Genomic DNA, 15,947 nt, shown 5'->3' with positions numbered 1-15,947 from the left:
TCTTTAGCGTTGATTTCTTTTGTGCAGATGATCTTTACTGGATGAGGTCCAGATATCCAGATGTCTTTCAGTATATATATAACATCTTTGGTGCCTTTTTTTTGTATGTTGGCCTTTATATGCTGCTTTTTTCTAGTGAAGACATAATTAGTAGAAGTCTGTCAGTGTGTGTTCTGTCTTGTACCTAGAATGAAAACTGCTTTGAACTTTGTTTCAGGGCTAAGGTTTTTTTACTGACAGAAAAATTGTATCATTGAATTATTGCTAAGAACATACTAAAACTGGAGCCAGAACATGAAGAACCTGCTGCTTTTTTGCCTTATTTTTCTATACTTACCTTGGCCCCAATTAGATTAATTTTGTGGATAGTTCCTGCTGCATGTAATGCTGCTTCAGTTTCTTTACAGAAAGGTACTAGATCATCTTTATATCTACTTCATGCATAAGTGCAGAAAAGTTTTCCCTGATGCTTATTGTTGTTCTGTAGGTCTTGGCCTGTTTTCTTTATAATAATAAAAAATAAAAATTATATGACCATGTAAGTTATATGACCATTTTTTTTTTTAAAAGGTTGTGCTAAAGATAACAGTGGTAATTCCTATTCTAATAAATAACTTCTTATTTTGCAGTGCAGCCAAAACGAGATCATGTTCTTCATGTCACTTTTCCCAAAGAGTGGAAGACTAGTGACCTTTACCAGCTTTTTAGTGCCTTTGGTGAGTAATCTATTCTTCCTTAAGTCTTTTTTTTTTTTTTTTTTTTTTTTTCCCCCCTCTGACAATGGAAAATACATCTGGTTTTCTTCGTTATTTTTGAACTACGAATTTGAGCTTAGTACAGGTAATGATAAATCATATTTAGTAATTTTTGAAAGATACCTTTTGGAATTTCTTTGTAGTGATGTGTCTAAAACGTCTGCCCTGCTGAACTGCTCTTCAGAAATATTTGTTACCTGGTACTTGTTAAATATTGTGGAACATTCATCTTTATATTCATATCTTCTCCTGGTAAAGAGTTGAGGCTGTGTAGGTAACGAAGGGAAAAGCTATTGGTATGGTAGGCAGATCAAGCCACGAGGAGTGAAGTCTGTGACTTAAGTCATAGTTTGTAGTGTGGCAAAGGGATTTAGGGCAAACCTGAATCTTCCCTTGATTGAAGGAGTTACAGTGTGAACCATAAGGATGTTTAATCACCAGTGACGGGGTGAAAGTCCCTCAGTACACTCAATACTGTCATTTCAGTGCTTGCTCTGATTCTCTATAGTAATAACTATTGTCATATAACTATAATAATGTTTCGGTAATATTATGTCTCTTCTTCACCTAGAATGTGATTCGGTAGTCTGTTCAGGATCCCTGTTCCTCCTGACTTATCTGCATTGCAGTGTGATGCTACTATAATGCAGGATAGAACTTAATATTCAAATTTGATAAGTCTAGAATGTAAGTTGTTGAGATTTTTCTTCAGTTAGACTCACAGGGGTAAGAACTCCATGTAAGAGCAGCTTGGATATTGTTTCTGCAGGCTTTTAAATACTCAGCCATATAACTTCACTTATTTTAACAACTCCTTTTCAGTGTTGGTGTGAAACGGAAGCAGGAATTACTACCACCAGAGGTCATGCTTACACATCCCAAATACTATTCAATTTGGAATTGGAATTGATCTGTTTTTCACAGATTCTAGAGCTGTATCTTTTCAGATTTAAATTTGCAAACTTGTAGTATTTTGGATAATGCTTAATCCATGTTTTCTTTTATATTTTGTTGTCATGTGAGCTCAAAACAGGCTGCAGAGGACGCCTTCCAGAATTATAGGAACCCATGCTTTTTCAGCTGTAGCTGGATAGAGAGAGGGGCAATGTGAGATGAAGTGATTTGCCAAAAGCCCCCAAAATGTGGCAGCAACAGATGTGAATTATTTCAATTTATAATGCTAATTGAATTAAAGTGTTTTTAAATTAAACTTTCACCTGGATTGTAAATAAATTGTCAAGTTAAATAATAACGTTGATCTGTCCTTATAGAAAAATCAATTTGACTTGGTTTTAGCCTAGTACTTGAATTAGAGTTCTAATCTCCTGTGAAGTTTCTAATGAAAGCAGTGAGACAGCTGAAGGGACTGCGATGTCAAACTTGCAACTGAAGTACTGCATGCATACCAAGTAGAAACCTGTTCTTTTTTACAGTTTTTACAGTCTTGTGAGTGAATGTAATTTCACTGTGCAAGTGCTCACAGTACTGTGCAGTTTCTTAAAACATTTTTTTCTTTAAATACTGATGTGAAGGTATTTCAAATAGTATTTGTTGGAATTCGTTGCTTTCGTACATGTCTTTCACAGCTGCTTAAATTACTGGGTTTTAATTAAAACATGTACTACCAGAATATTGTAAAAACCTGCTACGTAAATTTTTTCCAATTGAGTGGAGTCAAACCTACACGTCCTGATTTGTGAGAACACGAGAGACTTCTCTGAGAGGGAAGTGAACAGTGGCATATTCATGGAATCTTGCTGATCTGAAGATGCATAAATGACTTTTAAAAAAAATGTAATTGATCCTTTAAGTGACTTTTAAATCCAACTTTAAGACTCATTTACAGGTTCCGCACAGTGACATTTGTTCCTGGCTCTCTCTGCTGAAAAATCCCTACTTAACTTTATTTTCTTCTTTTTTTTTTTTTTTTTTTTTAAGAGAAATGGAGCTTAAAAAATGTTCCTGTGATACGTGAACAATCTAGTTTAAGGAAAAACTTCTAGCTAAATATTCTTTTGTAGCTTAGGTTCACATGGGCATCAGAGCTTCATGTACTGCACCTTTTAAAATCGTAATTATTTTATTCTGATCCTATATTTCTGTGTACGTTTCTGGTCTTTCCTCCCCCTTTTCACGCCAATGTTTCCTTTGGCTGTTTTTGTTTTCTTTGCACTCTGTCTTCCTGCCAGAAAGGTGGAAGCTCTGTTAACCCTTTTCAATTATTCACCAGGAAAATTTTAATATATGCTTCAACCCTTACTCACAGAAAAGATTCAGCTATTTCTTTGATCTGATGTTGGTGCATAGAAACTTTGCAATCTTAAGGTGGAGTCAATGTGATCATTTTTATTCGCTGTAATACAGTAGGATGTACTAACAATTTCTTTTTCTTTGGCTAAATGAAGGTAGCAAGTGATTAAGAAATGTATGAAACAGAGCCAGAGTAAAACAGTTTTCCTGCCTTTCAGCAACCTACAACTTCAGGGATTTGTGAGTTAGAGGTCACAAGTACATCTTTCAGTTTTAGTGCCTTTCATGGGTCAGGTGAAAGTCACATGAAATTGAAGTGCATTTTAAGTCAGTTTGCATCATTTTTTAAAATCTTGTAAAGTCTGAAAGTTAAATGGTGATATGACTGTAGATATATGTAATGTCATATCCTAGTCTGCCTGAAAAAAGTTGCACCAGTTTTCAGTATCTGACGTGTATGGACTTCTAAGGACTGGAGATGTAAAAGGATTTCAGACGACAGAGTAAGTCCTTGTGTCTGAGGTGTGAATCTTTGCCTACGTTTGTTCCTTTGTAAGCATTTTTTGTGCCAGTGTTACACTTTAAGCTATTCCCGTAGAAAATGGAATGTAAGTTTGATGAATGGAGGAACTCAATTCCAGTCACTGTTCCACTTGTGACAACTTCCAAATGAGGTGCAGAGTTTTTGTGTATTTGATCTGCTCTTATTTGTGAAAATGAAGTTTTCATTGTGCATCCAGGAAATAGTGTGTAGTGTGACACAAACCAGATTTTGAGGACTTAGTGTTGCAGTACTTAGAGTTGTCTGCTTGTGTGAGCCACCATTTCCCCCCTATACTACCAGAATTTTTTTATCTTGTGGCTGTATTGGAAAAGGAACAGTGAGTGTTAACTTGGGCCAGTCCTTTCTTTGCCCTCAAGAAATGCTGCAGTTCTGAAGAATGGGCTGGTTTTGAAACCCCAAGAGATGTTCTTTATTTTGGTACAAAACTGAAATTACATACCAAAATTGCTTTGATTTTTGTTGTGAAAATATATGGGGCACATGGAGTGAGGACTGAAAAGCTGCTGATTATAACTTCACTTGTTAAAAGATTGGAAGGAGAAAAACATACAAAAAGGCAGAAGAATCCTGTAGGAGTCTGGAAGGCATTAGTCAAATCTCGTAGTTTTTTTTTTTTTTCCTCCTTACTCAAGTGAGTCTGAGGGTATACAGGATGAACATGCAGTGGTCACTCTTTCTGAAGTGGTTCTGGGCTCATGTATAAATGGTGATGCATTGTTCACTTTTACTGTTCAATCTTGTTGCTAAAAAAAAATAAAAAAAAATTCTCAGCTGAAGTTGCACTTAATTGACCATCTTCTTATCTATTGTGCCAGATGACAGATGAAATATGTGACTGAGCCTAAGATAAAAACAATCGTTTCTTTTGCCTTTTCTAGGTAACATTCAGGTTTCATGGATTGATGATACATCAGCATTTGTATCATTGAGCCAGCCAGAACAAGTACAAATAGGTAAGTGTTTCTGAAATTACTTCAGAACTAAGATGAGACTTCAACTGCTTTAAAATTCTCTAAGCCAGCAGCATTTGCGATTCTAGTGACAAAACCTCTGTGTTGCACAGAGAAGTGACCAATGGCTCTGAATTTATTGGAACTAAATCTTCTACTTATGCAGAAAAGCAGTTTTTGCTTTTGAGATTTTCTTCATTCATTGTGGCTGGGTCCACCAGACCCTAGTGGTTTCGAGGTCAAGGAACTACCCACAACTTATAGCTTGAGAACACTGACTGGAAATAGCCTGTTACAGATGATTATTTTGGTATTGTCATCCCTTTTTATTCAATGCTCACATGAAAGCATCCAGAGGAGAGCCACGAAGGTGCTGAAGGGCCTGGAGCATCTTCCCTATGGGGAAAGGCTGAGAAACACGGGTCTGCTCAGCCTGGGGAAAAGAAGACTGAGAGGGATCTGATCAATGTTTATCAGTCTCTAAAGGGAGGTGGGAGGCAGATGGATGAGGCCAGGCTCTTCTCGGTGGTGTGCAGCAACGGACAAGGAGCAATGGCCTAAAATTTGGACATAGGAAGTTCCGTACTAACGTGCAGAAGAACTTCCTTATGTGAGGGTGACGGAGCGCTGGCACAGGCTGCCCAGAGAGGTGGGCAGTCTCCTTCTGTGGGGATATTCCAGAGCCATGTGGACACTGAGCTGTGCGACCTATTGCAGGGACCTGCTTTAGCTTTAGGGGTTGGACTCAGTGATCTCTTCAGGTCCCTTCCAACCCCTGTGACTCTGTGATTCTTTTCCTACTCTAACAGTGAGCTCTCCCTGCTTTCCCGCATCTGATTTTGTGTTCAGAAAAAAACTGTTGCAGGCTCAGTGTGGTTAACCAGCTCAGCAGCTGCTCAGAAATCATCAGAAACACCATAAAGGAGGGCATGAGACCATGTGACTTGCTAAGAACCACGGAATGGGATTCTCCCATTTGGTAACACGCTGCTAGATGAAATTAATGGCAATGCATTCTGTTTCTTTCCAAGAAGTCTCTCATACCTGAGCAGTCTGTTCTCAGTGTCTACTGGTACTCAAAGACCAGTATCAAACCAGACTCAAAGAGAACTTTTACCAGAAAGGAAGTGTTCTGCACATTTTACTCTTTTTGTATGTTAACAAATTTGAGCACGCTAGTTCCACCAGCAGTTCTGTGCTAGTGAGTGCTGGGAATGAGGTGAGGTGAACTTTGTACTTGTGCAGTTGGGGAATCTTGTCCGTAACAGGAAACGGAATTGCTGGTTGATACGTTCTAGTCTTGATCTCAAAGTAGAGCTGGTGGCATAATTCACAGCACAGCTGTTTTACAGCTTTCAGCACTAGTGATGCAGATTTAGGAGGACAGATTTGCTGTCAGTTATCTGCAACAATATTCTCATCACTGCCTTTTCGTTTGTTTGGGATTATTTGAAATATGTGCCATAGATTTTGTTTTAGTTACTGAGGAATTTAAACAGGGTGCAAAGGGTAAATAGTTTGAATTCTTTCAGTATTTAAACTGCAACTTCAGAAAGTTAAAATCCTTTATAACAATCTGCTTACAAGTGCGTGGTATGGACAGTCTCAGTGGACAATACATCATTTCTGTGTTCTTTGTTGAGGGATTTTTTTTTCTCCTGGTAAGTGGAATGCTGAATTACTTAGCCAGCTCGTGCAGCAGGGCAGACAAGGTGACGATGCTGGCCTGATGCTTTGCTGGCCTGCACACTTGCATGGAGGTGCTTGAATCCATGCCACCAACTGTCCTGCATTAAAACGGCATTTCACCTCAATTTTCTGCTTATAAAGAAAGTTATGATGTAAGCTTAGTGCAAGACCCAACAGTGGTACCTACAGACATGTGAGACAAGTTCAGGGTTTTTTTTTCCTAAATTAAAAAAAAATATATTGTTACAATGTAGCAAAGAAAGGAACATAGAAGGTGTTTTTTGCAAGTGTATCTGGATTTGTAAAGGTGCTGTGTTACATAAATAAGTGCATTTGAGTAAAACTTCCTTAAAATATTAGAGTAGTACTATGGGGCTTCAGGCTCCTGTCTGCACTTTTAAGAATAATGCTAGCTACTGTAAAACTAAGAGTCTCACCTTTATACTGTTCCTAGTTGTGCTGAATGGCAGTAAAACAGGGCGAAAACAGTAAAACAGAGAAAGGGAAGAAAAGGAAAAAAGTGCATCAGTCTTTCGTAGATGGATTACCAGAAGTGAGGAAATAGACCTGCCCTGTCCGTGTGTGCGTCTGTGTAGTGCGGCTTGTGAAATTAGGTACTGAGTTTAGTAACAAAACGTATCTATTTTGTAATGGAGAAATGGTGTCTGACGCACTGATTTGTTCTTGCATGTTTTGTACTTAAAATTTCTCTCACAAAATATTGAGACTTGGTATGTTTTAATACAATAGCTGCCAGCCTGTTTAAAGTCTGGGCAGCTGAGGAGGAGCGATCCATACACAGAAGTCTGATGGATTCCCTTGGGGAGGAAACATCAGGCAGGTTGTTGAAGAGTCAGAAACTTCTTGAAGCACGTGTACTGAATGCTGCATCTGGTACTTGGAGACTTGAGACTTCCTATTAGTGATATTGAGGCTTCTTTCCTTATCGCTGAATAAAAGACTGAATAAATCATTTTGATGATCTCTGAGAGAGTGAATGGGGTTTATATTTCTGGAATTGTGTCGACTGAGTAAATTCTTAACTTCTTCAAGGCATTTGAATGTTTCTAAGCGATTCTGGGATCCAAAACTGCACTACATTCTAAGTTTTTGAACAATTAGGTTCTTCCATGTGCTGAAGTGTTTTCTATCAGTTATTTTAAAATTATTAATAGTCTCCTGACCTCAGAGCAAACCCAGACTTTCCTTTCACGATGCCTCAGTGCAGGATCATCCTTCGGTGAGACCTCAATACCTTGCTCTAGCTAACTCTTGACTATTTTATTTTTATAAACAGTTTGCAGTGAGGGTTTTTTCCTCTTTAGCCTTCCTTGAGGACAAGGATCTTGAGGAGCGCGCTAATGAAGTGTCACTTTATTGGGGAAGGCTGTGTGAGCCTGCAGTACTTACCTTGGCATGGGCAAAAGGATTTGCAGCAGCACAGCTGCTATGGAAAATGGAAGGCAGGCAATCTGTGCCTGAATTAGCCATTATTTTTTACTTCCTTCAGCCACAATTGGAATATATTTACTTGACATTATGAGAAGTAGACTTATGTACAACACTTCTGCTGAAAGTGAATAAAACTATTTTCAGGATCAAGTTTTCTTTTGATCCAAGCTTTAGCAAGTGGTTTGCTGAATACATCCAGCTCAACAAAATACCTGCCTTGCTAGTGTGTGTTGCTATCAAGTTTAGGTAACTTGTTTTGTAAATAGAGTTGAGAAAATGTCTGTCTACTAAGACTTTTCAGCTGCAACCCATGCAATGAAATGCAGCCATGTGGTGCTGGTTACCAACATTACCAACAGGTTTCTCACAGGAAAATTTGTCTTCACTTTACGATTTAAAAATTAGTAAATAAAATTCTGTTCTCTTTAGTTTGATATATTTTGTTAGAATTCACAAGGCATTCAAGCAATGCTTTTCTTCAGTTGGCATGGGAGAGTTAAGGTAGCTCTATTAGGTTTGTTAGCATTGACAGCCTTCATCAAAAGAGCATCAGAGAAAATGTTTTTAAAACTTACAGAGAGCTGCTTTTTCATTCAAGACCATGCAAGATTTAATTGTCTGTGTTGTTCCTTAGAATTGTCCACGTCTTCATTTCAGTTGTGCTTTGCATGGAGAAATATTTTTAGCATATACCTTTTCTGTGCTCAATTGAGCATATAATATTCTAGTTACAGTCATGGTTTAGCTCTTTAGAACCACTCATATGTATAACCATACATATAAAGTGAATATGTATGTGGAATGTGAATATGCTGCTAAAAATAAATGGTCTTCTTTCAAGAAAGAAGAGCTGTCTTACCAAAAATATTTATTCTCATACGGGTTTTAAAAAATGATGTTTAGGCTGCTTAATATGGATTATCTTTTTCTTAAATGCAGGCAGGGTTTGTTAGGGAATTAAATGGAAGAGCCATAACTCTGGCTCCTAGTGTACAGCAAAACAAAGAATGTGAAATTGTTATTGTGTTTTAACAAATCACTGTTTATCAGATGATCCATGGTAACTATGTGCTTGATTTTAGCAAGTAAAAACAAGCTTGAGTTTAACTAAACAAATGTTACCCTTAGGAATGTTGGCTGGTATGCAGTAACTCCAGTGAGCATTAGTAATTCATTCACGATGCCTGCACCCTCACTTCAAGGGCAGTATATATTCTCAGTGTATATATATATGTTCTTAGGAACAGATCCTCTGACTTCACAGTCCAGGCAAATGTGAGGGGTGTGAAAGGAGTATGTTTAACACGCCTTTAATTAGTGCAATAGTCTCATGAGGCTATTAGTCATAATTGCAGATATCTATTCTTGGGAATAGATATACAAGATATTGATGCCAAGTTTTACATAAGTTTGAAAGACTTTACAGCAGCAGCAGCAGCATCTATGTGCCATGACTTGTACTATAGGAAATTGCTTTCATAGTAGCATAGTCAATATGCAGAATAGAAGACATACTCTGAAAGAGGAAAAAAGCCAACCTGCATTTCTGAATGGTGATGTAGTGCAGAATACCCTGCATTTGAGATGACAGCACTTTATAAAGGAGAAGGTGATACACATCTGAAATTTCTACAGAAGGGTCGGAAGTGCACAAATAAAATAAGGATTTCATCTCCACTTTACTATTACAGTATTTTAAAGTGCTCTGCCTGCATACATGAAAAGGAATGTGTTTTTTTTTGTTGTTGTTTTATATTTAAATGGGTTTACTGATTTATGACAGTTTATTTCAGTGACTTAAGCTAAAAACAGTGGAAGACACCAGTTGACAGCCAGTTTAATTTGCTGATTCATCTGTTCCAGCAATGGCTTTATGCCAGAACTTGGCTTACAGATTAAAAGCAGCTCTGCAAAGGTGTCGGGACTCAAAGGAACACTGGTGGATTGTTGCTGAGTGAAGGCAGTGGCGGTTTTTTCTTTCTGTGTGTGTCCCTCTAATTTTGTGTTGACTCAAATCCTTCTACCTCCAGCTGGCAGTACTTTTTTCAGTTAAGTGGATATGGAACATTAGAAAGATACGAGGAGGCAGCAGCTGATTCTAGTTAGCTGCTTCCACCAATATCTTGAGCAACAAAAAATGCAGCTCAAATAAGCTTATGTTTCACAGCAATCAAACAGAGTTTTGGCAGAGCCTTTGCAAATGTCGTCTTTTCCTGGCAGACGTGCAAAATAAACCTGCTGGGTTAAGTAATGAGACTAAAAGGGAAAAAATCCAGGAAATCTCTTCTTGCCAACAAGCAGTCTGGAAGAGGACTATGACTGAAGAATTGATGATTCCTAATTTAAAAGAATTAACCCTTCTTGTGTGAAGTCTCACTCAGAAGTATTTTGAATATGTAATTCAAACATGCAGTGTGGGTTTAGGAGGGTACAGCTATTTCTCTGTTTGTTTTGCCACTAACAGTGGAACTAGATAGAAGACATTTGTATGAATAGAACAAATAGTTTGCTGCCTTCTACTCTTAAAACTAAGTTATCTCAGAAGGCATGTTGTCATTTAAGTGTTTTGTTTATAACATCACTTGTCTTTCCCATAGCTGTGAACACCAGCAGATATGCTGAAAGTTACAGGATCCAGACATACGCAGAATATGTTGAAAAAAAACATGAAGAAAAGCGAGCAAAGAGAAAATGTACGGAAGATAGTTGGAAAGAGATGGAGAGAAAACGGTTGAAAACTCAAGGTGCACCTTACATTTCCCAGAGTCGATACCACTGTGTTAACAGGTGAGACTTTCTGTACTGCTGACTCATTATTTTTATTATATTTTCATCAAAGGCGTAGCACTTTTGAGATGGTTCATATCTGGCATTTTTCTCTGTACACATATTTTATTGATTTGCATATAAATTGTTAGTGGTACAGCACAAGATCATAGATAAAGGAATAGAGGGCATTTGGTGATGAGGCACACTTGAAATATTGTGATACTGGGAGCAGGCCAACTCACAGCTTCTGAGCTTGATGGAGAAGCACTGTTTCTTAAAACCAAAATAAAAAAGTTACCTGTTTCATTTTTTTCACATCTCTACATGGCTGCTGTCATTTGGGAACTTTGAAAGCTCTCTTCTTATGCTACCGTAAAGATGATCTTCTCTTTTTTTGGATGATTTTCCATGGTGATATTGCCACAGTGAAGGATATAAATTACCATCTGAGGCAGTCCTGATGGAGTCATCCTTGTGTTTCAGGAACAGGAAGGTAAATGAAGATAGCCAGTCCTAGTTTTATTTCTACTGGAGAAAGTATCTTTCCTTACTGAATGCTGTTACGTGTATTTTGGGCATCTCATAGATTCTAGACAAACAGTGAGTGTGGTGGCTTATGGTTTGAACCACAGACAGTAATGTCTTTTAACAAATACTTGGGAAAGCAGTAAGACTGCAAGGCAGGTTTGTTTTTATCTTTCAAATTAGTAGGGGATGATCACAAATGTGTAATGTGGAAAGCTGTTGATAAATTTCAGTGAATTGTTTCCTTAATTTTCTTTGTATCTCAATGAGTTGTCTGCCTGAACACTTCATGTCCTTGAAAATTTTGGATCTGTTTTTCTTGTATTGAGAGATTCCCCAAGAAGCACCCTTGTTATGTTATTTTTGGATGATCAACATTTTGATAACCCTGGAAAGCAGTCTTCAATTTGTTTATAGACTGAACTTCTTTTTAATTGATGTTCTATAAATTTTAGTTCTCATTAAATATAGAAATAAAGTGATTTGACTCTCTTCCAAATTTCCTTCCATGCAGATCTTTTGGCATGTTTTTTTTAGTTTTGTCTCTCTTTGTTACTCGATAGATTGTGTTCTCTTGTCAACTTGTCTCTTGCAAATATTTCCTCTTTCCAGTGTGATCTGGCAGTTGTATCAGCTTAGGTATAACATGTAACTTCAAACCTTGTGATCTTTCAGTTCACTCAAGGTAACTGTAGATGCATTTTTCTTTCCAGAGATATATAAACACAAATATTTTAAAGGTATATATAAATATATTTATACATATGGTGTTATAAATGATTATATGTGTGTATATGTGCATATTTTTCCAGATTAATCTGAACCATATATAGTTAAGTACTCATTACTATGAAGAAGCTAGCAGCTGATCTCTTATAATAGCTTCATGTTACTTCATCCTTTATTTATTTATTACTTAATAAGCTTACTGCATCAGCTTCTGCCAGCGAAGGGAGCACAGCTGCAGAATAGCTGTTCTTCTCCATGGTGGCAATATGTTCATTCAGTAGTGAAGTTGTTGGCTGTTTCTTACAAGCAAAGCCTCTGTCTTACATTGGCAAACTTAGAAGAAAGTAATGAAGGTTCATTAATTCTTTCTTAACTCCAGATTTCCCTTCTACCATCTTCCTCCCATGGCATTTCATCCTGACAGGCTGGTGTTTAGATAGGTCAGCAGAAAGGAGAGGTTGGGCAGGGAGGGCTGCTGGACTCTGCCTGTGGTGAAGACATGCACAACCACACCTGCTATCTTCAGTGACCAACAGAAAAACTGCATTGTGTTAACTAAGGAGATTTGCCAACTGGTGATATGTGATAGGCTTTTCTTACTTTTTTCCCTAAACTTGGCTAGTAATTTTACTTTAAGAATAAAACTTTATTTTGCTGCCCAAAAATGGTTTGGACTCTGCTCAATTATCTTTTTATTTTTTTTTTTAATCGTATTGTTGCCTGGATAGCTGTTAATTGTGTGTTCTGAAGGCTAGTCTAAGACTGTCTCTAGATGCTTTAGGTATCCAGAAAGATGAGGATTCTGAATTGGAAAATTACTAATAGCTTGTAGTTTGTTTTTTTCCACTTTGTTCAGTTGTTTCTCAGCAGAGTAAGGAAATTGAGACAGACGGGTGGACGTGCTCCAAAATAGCTGGTAAAATTAGAAAACTGAACTTTGCTCTGACTAGTGCTCTGACTCGTATATACAACCATACTCATTTGCTACTATTGCTAAGTGAATAAATAACATTGCTGTACTTCTTGAACCTTATTTTAGGCCAAAGAAGAATAGGACACACGGGGAAAAAAAAATCAACCAAACTCACAATCTGTAGTCATGTGGAGTCCACGCAATGAATGAGTAAATGTAGAAAAAAAAGCCTAATAATTTAGGAGAAAGCAGGAAGTCAACAGTACTTGATTGCCTACATTTTGATCCTTGTGCTGCCTGTTTTCTGGTGTGCTTTGTTTTTTTGTTTTGTTTTCTATTTTTGTCTGCAGGAAAAATCTGAAGCCTGAAATTACTTTTTATTTTGTACTTATTCCTTACAGTAAGTTTCTTTCTAAGAGCCCTTAGAGTATCTCTAAGTCCTGCAATTGTAATTTATGGGTCATGATTTTTCTTCCCTATGTATTTTTCAGAATACCTTTCCCAAAAGTATAATTCTTAAACTTTTCAATTTTTTTTTAATATAATAGCAAGTAGGTGGCTCCAGTAGTGATGCCTCCTATTTATGTCCGTGGAAGCGACAACAGACACAAAGAGCACAATCTTGCCAATTGATAGAGAAAATGCTCACCTGATTTTTTCAATGTTCTGTGCCCCCCCAAAAAATCTGCTGCACCAGTTGAGGTGACCGCTGTCACTGTCAACACTGCTGAAATGCACCACCCATTCTTACTGCACTGACACCCACTGTTCAGTCTCCATAAATGTTCACAAGCACTGATAAGTGTCACTGGGGGCCCTTTTTTCCCCATGGAGGAACTCAGTTCCACCCTTTGCTCCACCCACACTTCCACTCAGGCGCCATTCTGTCACAGTGCCCCTCTGCTGCCATCTGTCACACAGCAACACCACGGCACGGAACGTTGGTGGGAAGGTTCAGCCTCTGCTGCCATCCCACCTACAGCTGCCTCTGACATCGTGGGCTGACATCACAAAATAGGAGGCATTACTTTTGGAGCAAGCCCTTGTAATTTTTAATTTTCTGAATGCTTTGTTTTCACGAGAGCTCTTTGCTCCTGTCCCACCCCCTTCCCTTTCCAAACAACTTTTTGGCTTTCATCATTCTACTGATGGTAGTTGTGTTGTGGTGTGACTTGAAAACAAGATTTATAAGAGGTCGTTCAGGAAGGCCTTCTGTGTGTGAATGTTTGGAGGTAGAGCCAGCTATTCATCAGAGTAAATGTGTTTGTGTTCCTAAGGTGGAAGTAAGAGCATGAAGCATAATCAGTTTCATGTTTGTTTACTGCTTTTGGACATCCCAGAAAGAGTCTGTTCTAAAATGTTCAGATGAAAAAGGGCCTCCACTTCAAAGCCAAAACTATATAGCTAGATTTTATATTCCTTTACCTGAACCTTATTGATACCCTCTGCTTCTTTGTAGTAGTGACTAAAAGAAAAAAATGCAACATTTAAAAGTTTTGTTCTGTAACTTAGAAATAATTAAATATTGAATGAAAGAATAGCCATCTTGTTTTGTTATTAATAATTGCATTCTAGTTGAATGAAAATCTCTGTAGCATTACCTCAGTGTATCCCGAATGAAACAGAGCTCTCAGTGCATGTGCATGATGTGTTCTCTGTAGTAGAAATACTTGTAAAACTAAGTGTAGTTTTGAGAGAGGAGATGAACTTAGCATGTGGAAGCCTCCAGTATGAAGATGAACAGCTTTAATTACACTAGAGCTGAGTGATTTCAGCAGAATAGCAGCGAAGCCTGAGACATCTACATCACAAACAATAAATACCTTCATTTGCATAACATCCTAGTTGATGACTTTTATGGACTCTTACAGTTGAGTCACATCTTCCAGATAATGTGATGTCATGGCTCAGCACTTAATGCAGTTTATATTACTCCTTTATTAAGCATTTAATAGATACAGAGTAACTAGTACCCATCTAGTAGTCATTCTTAACTTGTTGATAACAATATTTTTTCTACATTTCAGTTTTACAGGTACCAGTATAGTGGGAAAGAGAAGTATGAGTCCTATTCAGGAAGAAACTGGTTCTGACAATTTGGAAGAGGAAGGGGTTCCAGAAGATCAGACAAACTCCAATGCAGAGTCACCTCCAGATGTTAAGAAGAAAGCCAAAAGGTTCAAAAAAATCAAGAGAGAACAAGTTTCAGCAGGTAAAAGCAATGTTCTTTTTTTATTTTCTGTTTTGTTTGAAACTGCCCTAGGCTGAAGAGAACTGAAGGTTGTTGTTGAGGGTTTTTTGTTTGCTTTTTGCTTGTTTGTTTTTTATGTCTCAATTTTTCTGGACTTCTATGAATGTAATGCATTAAGGCACTGTTACAACTTATTTTGTTGTACGTTATTTAAACTGAAAAAAAATTGCATCAAACTAAATGAAGCAGGATGTATTTGATTTCTTATTCGCTTACTTTCTTCTGTATAGTAACACTCTTTAAATATTTTTAGCTATTCTAAATTTCTTCTTTTTTCTTCAATGACACTTTTTAGTTATGCAGGAACTTCAAATAACCTTATCATAAACAAAAGTAAAAGAATTCTGGAAGCAGGATTCTAGGATCTCCCTGTTAGTCCAACAAATCATCAGCAGTTGCAAGACTCCCCTCATGTAGACCTTTTCACTTAAGCTTGATTAGAAGGAATCTCAAAATGAATGAATGCATGTAGCTTGGTCTGCAATATGTGTATCATTAAAAAAAACTCTCTTGCGTGCAAAAGAGTCCAGTTTTAATAAATCTACCCACTGCCCTGAAGGCTAATTTATGTGTTCTTGTAATTAACACTTCTAAACGTTAACACAGACTATCTTGATGACATTGCACCGGCATTCCTTATTCACTGTTATTTGGGAGATAGTTCTGTAAGTTGAGGAACCAGTGCTGTTTTTCAATCTGGTCAGAATGTTATCTACCTTTATAACTAAGCCAAAACTTTCAGAGTCAGCTTGCCTGCCCCGCACCGCCCCTCCTGCACACAACTTAGCACAATGCTGATATCCTTTTTTCTCTAGAACATCTGACAAAGTACTGGCTGAGAAAATTTCGTAGAGGAGTGAGCTGCCAGATTGGCGCCCATCTACTGGGATCTTAATCGTAGGCAGGCCTTTCAGATTTTGCAGTGTTTAGCCTTTATGAATCACATAGCTGTGCTTTTATTTCCTGAGGAAAAGTGAGTGTGCTTAATATCCTTCCTAGCATTTTGGATGAGTAGCTCACAGTCATCTTTAATGATTCTTGCAGTCTACCACATGCTCAGAGTAAGCTGATGTTTGTTTGAAAGATTTACTGGTCCATG

The 15,947-nt window shown here is 37.6% G+C and overlaps 1 protein-coding gene across 7 annotated transcripts in view; it reads left to right on the top strand.

The window, feature by feature from the left end:
• PARN (poly(A)-specific ribonuclease) overlaps positions 1–15,947 on the top strand; it is a 38,262-nt gene that overhangs the window by 20,629 nt on the left and 1,686 nt on the right. For all 7 annotated transcript variants that reach the window (XM_085237987.1, XM_085237986.1, XM_085237984.1 and 4 more), the window contains 4 exons: positions 630–716; positions 4,449–4,523; positions 10,259–10,448; positions 14,625–14,809. In XM_085237987.1, the coding sequence (XP_085094113.1) occupies positions 630–716; positions 4,449–4,523; positions 10,259–10,448; positions 14,625–14,809 (537 nt within the window). The remainder of the gene's footprint in view (positions 1–629; positions 717–4,448; positions 4,524–10,258; positions 10,449–14,624; positions 14,810–15,947) is intronic.

The sequence above is a fragment of the Meleagris gallopavo genome, chromosome 16 (genome assembly GCF_905368555.1).
Source record: "Meleagris gallopavo chromosome 16, MGAL_WU_HG_1.1, whole genome shotgun sequence".
NCBI lineage: Eukaryota > Metazoa > Chordata > Aves > Galliformes > Phasianidae > Meleagris > Meleagris gallopavo.
The sequence above is the reverse complement of the archived record's forward strand: the minus strand, read 5'-3'. Positions and strand labels throughout refer to the sequence as shown.